The sequence below is a fragment of the Achroia grisella genome, unplaced genomic scaffold (assembly GCF_030625045.1).
Source record: "Achroia grisella isolate CSIRO2021 unplaced genomic scaffold, CSIRO_AGI_Agris_v1 utg780, whole genome shotgun sequence".
NCBI lineage: Eukaryota > Metazoa > Arthropoda > Insecta > Lepidoptera > Pyralidae > Achroia > Achroia grisella.
In genome coordinates, this window is record NW_026713020.1 from 207,346 (window position 1) to 214,779 (window position 7,434).

Consider the following 7,434-nt stretch of genomic DNA (forward strand, 5'->3'; position numbering starts at 1 on the left):
TAAAGATCATCAAGATGATGACAGATTAAGCTGAGATTTCTAAAATTTTCCACCCACTAGCTGGCCACCCTATAGCCACTTTCTGGGGTTCTAGATCTGTCTAGATTCAGTAGATAGGCTGGATGCTAGCACTAAATTGTGAATGATATATCTAAATACATTAATTATCTAATTGACTACGTTTTGCCAGAAATTATAGATCTATTACTTCCTGGTAGATGTCCAGTTGTTAGTATATCCGTAATTGACGAAACTAGTAGTCGTATGAAAATAATAATCAACTATGTATAGATATATATTTGCCTTTGTATGTTTATTATATTCATGTCATTGTGTATAAATTATTCGAAGTATTCAAACAATTTGCAAATAATTATATTTGCTCAATATACTGGTAAAGCAGTTTTCAAGTTACCATAATTTACCGATCTTATAATAATAGCGAAATTAAATGTTATTAGCAAGTTTGAAACATTGCTGAACTGTGTAAGTTATACACACAGCTAATAGCTAACTCCATAGTTTATTGAAGTTATTATGAAGCTGGAAATTCAATTTAAGTACGTACAAACAAAAATCTTACTTTATAGATGTTAAATACTAGTTATAATACTAATATGATCTGTGAATAATCAGTAGACAGAAGCAAATAACTCTTGTTTTTTTAATCTTGATATATATATCAACATAGAAACTTTCATCCCCTATTTTATTATATTTTGGGTTATTAATATTATATAACAATGCTCATTTTGTCTACATACACTGTTGCGCAAGCGAGTGCAACACTCCATTATCATAATTAACAAAAATTGTACCATTAGTTAGATATATGACATGTAGACAAATTTCAAAAACAAGAAAATTGTATATATTAAGATAATATGATTATAATATTTACATATATGTCACTTGATATTTTATCACATATGTCAACTTTGCGAATTTAAGATTAATTTTGCTGATATTTCAAGAAATACTATCCATTCATTTAATATGATTTACACCATTAGGCTTGTATTAATTTTGCTACAATTTATATGTAATTGCGGCTATAAAATAGAATGTATTATTCATCAAATTATCTTCTATTTTATCTAGTTAAAAAATGCTTTTAATTTCGTCGTTTAATAATGGCCCTTTGGATCTATTCACTAAAATAGACTCACGCTTCGGTAGTATTGTTTACTGGGGATGAGTTCAACCGTGGAAAAGCATCTATTCAGGAGATTGTCTGGTTCGCTCATTGACGTATTACGTATTTGCTAAAACACTAGAGAAGACGTACTCTTATGAAACAGACAGAGCTTTATACGCATTGGTGTAGTCGCAAAATTTGTTTATAAAGTTATATTTATTTATTATCAAAAATCAACAGTTCTCTTCCTTGTTCGGAACAAGAGTATGTTTTTACATTTTATGACAAACTGACGAATCCTGTTTAAAAAACCCTGCAAAGTTCTATATATCTCTATAATAATAATTATTATAGAGATATATACTTTTTTGTAAATATAATACTCATTAATAATAACTTACTTGTACGTATAATTAGTAGTAAACACAGTTTATTAGTAGTTAAAACAGTATATAAATAACTTACTTTTTAAATTATTATTTAAAAAAATTAAATTGTGCATTACAAATAAAAAAATCATTATATCGTCTTCACAATATTAATTTAAATAGAAAGTCAATAAGTAATTAAATAAACACTATAATTCTCTCGAAATATAGGATTTAATCAACAATTATATTCTCTAGTCATTAGTTACTCTAGTAAGTATCTCAATGGTTCACTCGAAGATTTAGATCGGAACCTGTCACCGAGAATCCGTACGGACTTTTATTTCTTCTTAAACTATTTTCGCTGAACAAGAATTGTGTGCTATACGAGTACGAGATACACATTTTGTCAAGGACGTGTTTGCTTTGGAAGCTACAAACTTATCGTGTTATCGGATTGTCTATTATCTATCTATCGGATTACTACACAGCATGACTTTCTCACTTAACATTTTTATCTCACAAATAAATTGTGATCCTTTATCAATATTTTAAATTTGACAGAGATTTAAGCCCTAGTGGTTAGCTACCGCGATTTAAAACGAAAAAATCGTTTTTTATGTATTTTGGCAGACACTAGACAATGAACTGTGTGAATACATATTTCTAACTAAAAATCCCGTTATGAAAACACCGATTGTAACAACTTATGTAATTCAGAAATACTTTGGTAGGCTTCTGCCCTATCACGTAGAATTCAAATGTACAAAGCAAAACGTGGGCGTTTTAAGTGATGCGTTCTACCACGACATCAACAGTAGATAATGTTCGAATACCCCATCTGGGATAACAGTCGTTCAGTTTATGTATTAACATTATATATATGATAATTTTTGAAAGTTGTATGTTAAAATCTGAAAAAAAATGTGTGTATACAAATAATCTAATTTATGCAAAACAGGAAACTATATCTGTCCATTCATCTAATTTATATAAGTAAAATTCCTTATTATTTAGCTTATGATTACAAAAGTATGCGTTTGTTTCTTGGGTTTCTATATTGCGTTGCTTTGTCATATTAGGAATATTTATTTTTTTGTTAAGTTTATTGGCGGTCCGTGATGTAATGAAGTGTAAGTAATGAAGGGCACGCATAGGTTGCGTGTACTCGTAGTTTTAATCGATTTAAGTCACAAAAGCAGGGTTATCAACCTTAAAACTTTAAGCCATTAAACATCAAAATTTTTTTTTTTGGTAATTAAATTCTGACTTCGTAAATTATCGTATCTTAACCGATTTTCGTCGTTAAAAATCACACACATGAGGATGAAATGTACTCGTAGAGAATGTGAAAAATCCCGAACCTACTAACTCGAAAATTCTAGTTCTATTGGCAACCCTGCACAAACTCCATTAAAAACGTCACTCCGTTCAATGAACTATTGTATCGACTGTAGGTACACAAAGCACGAAAAATTTCATTTATATAAAATAAAATAATCCCAAGGAAAATAGATGAGTGATCGTACTAACAACGAAGTTAGTTGTATTGTAATAAATGTATTTTTTTAACTATTAGTCCCCACGGTGTTACCCGAGTATTGATGTTACTCATAACTTTAAGCGTTTTGAATATAGTAACATAATATATAGCCTATGTTACCGGGTTGGGCAAATACATGCTTGGGTTTAATTTAAATATATAATATTATCTTTTGTGTATATAAAAAACTAAATACAAAATACTTTCAAGTCATGTATTTGAAAAGTACACTCAAACTATATCTGACTGCTAATTAAAAATCATCATAATAAAACTTGAACTGAACTTTCTCTCGGAAGTGAAATTATTATAGATTATTAACAAAACACCGTAATTTATTGTTTTATGTATGTCTAATAAACTAGATATATTTTATCATATTGTAAAAGAAATCATATTAATTCAATAGAGATTAATTTTTAATCGAGCACATCAAATTTTTATAACTTTTTTCTCCGTCCAATGTAACATAATTGTACAGTTCATCAAGCAGTTTCAGCCAATTTTATTGATTGATGATTGGCTCGTCAGTTATGTTCGTAAATTACTGATACCTCTAGAGACCAGTTTGTTCAACTTTACTATTTTAGTTTATTTGCTATATCGGGTGCATTTTGTAAATTTATGCAAATCGAGTCAATTCATGATGAAAATTCTACTATTTAAAAATAAGCTTTTTTAGAAAATTTTCAGATTAAATAGTCATTACTTATGCTATGTCATAAGTAATGACTATTTATTCTGAAAATTTTCTAAGTAGCAGCAGCAGACGAACAGCGGCAGCAGAACTAAGCAGAATAAATATCCAGAAACGAAATAAATTATTCATATATTAAATCTATTTTAGAAAATATTCAAAACAATAAAATTTTTGTTTGTATACGTTAAATAATACACGTGTAATACCACTCATTTTTTATTAGCGCTACCAGCGATATATTACAATTTATTCAGCACATTTTAAATTAAGGAATGTAATTTACATCTCAAGTTTTGTGAAATTGCAACTAGCAACTTGTACATTATTTACAGTAAATATTATGCAACTTATAGTCGTGACAACCATTTTTTTAAATATATTAAAGATAATAAACACAATATATATGGCTGTCTAATTTTTTCATCTCTAACGTATTTTAAATAAACCCCAAATTTATATCTACCAATCTAGAAACTAATCCCAAAAAATATTATAAACTTAAGCTGTGTTGTATAGTCCATAATCAGCTGCAGAAATTCTCAAGTTTTCTAAATGGGCAGCATACATGGCATCACTTGCCAAACAAACGGCGGTTTTCTTGAGTTGACTTAGAACATCATCGTACTCCTCCAATTTCTTCGGGATTTCTGCAATTTGGAAAAGTAATTAATTAGCATGTTATATAATCAAAAAGTTTAATGCTAAATTTTTATTAGTAAAGGTGATATATATGTATAAAAGAGACCAACTCTCAGCATTCTATGAATTCACTGTGCTGGAGTTGAATATATGGTAATGTATCATGATTATTATAAATACCAGAATGTATGATAATTATTAAATGTTCTATACACAGAATAAAATTGTAAGTGAAAACTGTATTTTTGTTTATGTGCCTTTGTCTACGGTTTCACGTAAACACGGCTGGAGGAATTAGGATAAAATTTACAGTCACAACAGTCTGTTCAAAAGATTAATCTAGTAACACAACTGATGTCTATCGATCATTGTAAATATATCATACCCTTGACTAAACCATCCTTAAATGCAGCAGTTGTTGTAAGCTTAGGTTCACCAACAACACTGCATTGTTTTTCCTCTGGTCCGATCATAAGTCCTTTGAATTTCTTATCAGCGGTTACAGTTGGGGTCAATACATACTTCAGTTTTTCATTTAAACCTGTAAATTATACAAAAATCGTGCACTTTTTTTATAAGCACAGATCTCTCTAAAGTTATTAAAACATATCAATATTGTAATCATTATATAAAAGTCTCGATTTAAACTTATAATTTTCATTTATAATCACATTTTAATGTACTAAATGTAATGACTTGCATATTTTATATTAACGAAAATATAATAATGGAAAAACTAATTAAAAATTGTAGCTTAAAAAGTAAGGTCAATAAAACTTGGTAAATACAAATTAATATAACAACAAGGTATTTGAATTCTGTCATGAATTAACTAGTATAACATTGCCTACAATTAAAGTAATTTCTTAATTTAGTGCAGTACACGACGGTACCGGTAGGTATATAATGTTCTGCATATTCGTTTATATGTACGTATTCACAACTACATATACAGCGATTTCTAAATATGTTATAATTATGAATATATCACCAGAGGTACACTGTAAGACTATGCAATCACTGTATAAGAGGCATGATATTACCCTTTGTATTGGCAAAACTTAAGTGCTATTACGGGTATAAAATGATAGCGTGATGTTTATATATATAGGCGATGGTTATGCCTTACGACGGTAAGGGTAAACCATAGGCGGACTGTTAGTTTGTAGTTGGCTATTTTTTTATGTATTAATCAAATTAAATAAATCAATAATTTCTATTTTAATACCTAGTCACTGAGATGAGATATTATTACAACTTAAAATGATATTATAATTAATAAGTGTTGCAAATTCATACTTACTTGATTCGATTGTAATAGGTCCAGACAATTGCTTTCCAGATTCAAGGGATTTGAGAAGCATGTCACCAGTCATTATCACGCTTAATTTATGGTCCACATCTGCATCTATGGCTCCATCCTTTGGCGTAAATCTATAACATAGAATAGTAAATTATAAGAAAGGAAAACACCTTCAACTATAATGCAATGTACAGTAAAACTTTTGTGAAATGCGTTCAAATACACACTAAAATGATTCTGTACTACTGTACTGTTTACTACTCTGACGTACGTTTTTCTACTAATATGTATGTTACCGTTACACTACACTATTTTGTAAAATAATATTTTTAAGTTCCTATAAATTATTGTAACGACCTTCGTTCGGTCGGGAAGTAAAAGTTGATACGAACTCTGATAGTAGACACATCAGTATTTGATAGTATAATATATGTAAAAATTATTTAGATATTTACAAATTGCAATACGGAATGTAATTAAGAAATTAAATTATTCTTTTCGTATTGTAATAAAATTCTGTCTCCTCTTCTTAAAGTAGTAATCATTAAAAATCTTATATTTAATGAACTTACTTGCTGTTAGTAATCTCCTGATTTTTGAAGCCAGTCACAACTACATTTTTAAGCTCTACCAACAGTTTTTCCTTTTCAAATGTGTGTGAATAGTGAGGGATGAGGAAAGGATCAGTTGATTTTAAAGTGGAGTCTGGGGTTCCTCTGCTAGCTTCTCGTAAGAATTTAGTTTGACTTTTTATAAGACAATCAGCATCATTCACACTACAAGGATCAACTTTGATGATTTCTGAAAAAAAAAAGATTTTTATGTAATCTGTAGTGGTGATCATTGTAGCTATATACTAAATCAGCTCGACCTCCGCGCAGTCCCCTCTGGAAACCATCGTTAATTTGTGGCAAATTTTTCAAGAAAGGTTTTCTACTTTCTTCTTCCCTACTTCATGTTCATCTTACTATCCTTCACTGGGCCTCGCCAGAAAATATCATTAGTACAAGCACCATTCCATTATCATTCATAAAGAAAATACTTCTAAACTAGTAGTAGTAAACTAGTAGTAGATTATATTATTTAAAAAATATGGAGTATAATATTACTGATTTTCGTGTATATAAGAAACAAGGGATTCAATTTAATAATTTAAAAATAATTACTTACGTGATAAAGCTTGTTGGGAAACTAAGAGGACCAGAACTGTGCTTACGCTGAACATCTTGAATGTAGCAATGTTTAGACTTATCTGAATTGCAACTGATTTTGATTTCTGTACCCTTACTTTATATATGAAACTGTGCGGGATGAATATGTTATCTACCTATATTAATTATCATAATTATCTTATAATTACTGTAATAAGATCAATTATAAGGGTCCATAAGTTATCACTGATGATTACGAGTATTACACTAATTGTAAGAGATAGGATTTCTAATCACCGATGGATACAATGCCCTTACTAATTTAACTAGACGTAAATATGTTATATATTCATAATTAGGCACAAATAACATACTGAAATAATAATAATAATAGTACATATTGTATACGTATAATAATATTTTTTACATTATTAATTACATACGTGTGGGCCAGAAGTATGCGACCTGGTGTGTAACAAACAACACTCTTGTAACAAAACTAGTTTAAATTAATATTCTTACTTATTTTCTAATTGTATGTCCTGTTAGGACATACAATTAGAAAATAAGTACTTTTGTTTCCTAAAATCGT

General features: G+C 29.1%; 1 protein-coding gene across 1 annotated transcript; it reads right to left on the reverse strand.

Moving 5' to 3' along the window:
- Positions 1-3,960: 3,960 nt before the first annotated feature.
- Positions 3,961-6,943, reverse strand: LOC131851108 (juvenile hormone-binding protein-like). Its single transcript, XM_059201541.1, has 5 exons — positions 6,862-6,943; positions 6,264-6,492; positions 5,692-5,822; positions 4,774-4,929; positions 3,961-4,396 (listed from the first exon to the last, which is right to left on the reverse strand). Exons 1-5 carry the CDS (start codon positions 6,914-6,916, stop codon positions 4,248-4,250), a joined length of 720 nt encoding a protein of 239 aa, XP_059057524.1. The 5' UTR covers positions 6,917-6,943; the 3' UTR covers positions 3,961-4,247.
- Between the last annotated feature and the right edge of the window lie 491 nt (positions 6,944-7,434).

Bases quoted from the DNA above. Each gene is read 5' to 3' on its own strand.
- LOC131851108 (XM_059201541.1), bottom strand. From the start codon at position 6,916: ATGTTCAGCGTAAGCACAGTTCTGGTCCTCTTAGTTTCCCAACAAGCT. The intron at 4,930-5,691 runs GTAAGTATGAAT...TATAATTTACAG, and splicing joins ACCTATTACAATCGAATCAA to GTTTAAATGAAAAACTGAAG. The intron at 4,397-4,773 runs GTATGATATATT...TCCAAATTGCAG, and splicing joins TAAGGATGGTTTAGTCAAGG to AAATCCCGAAGAAATTGGAG.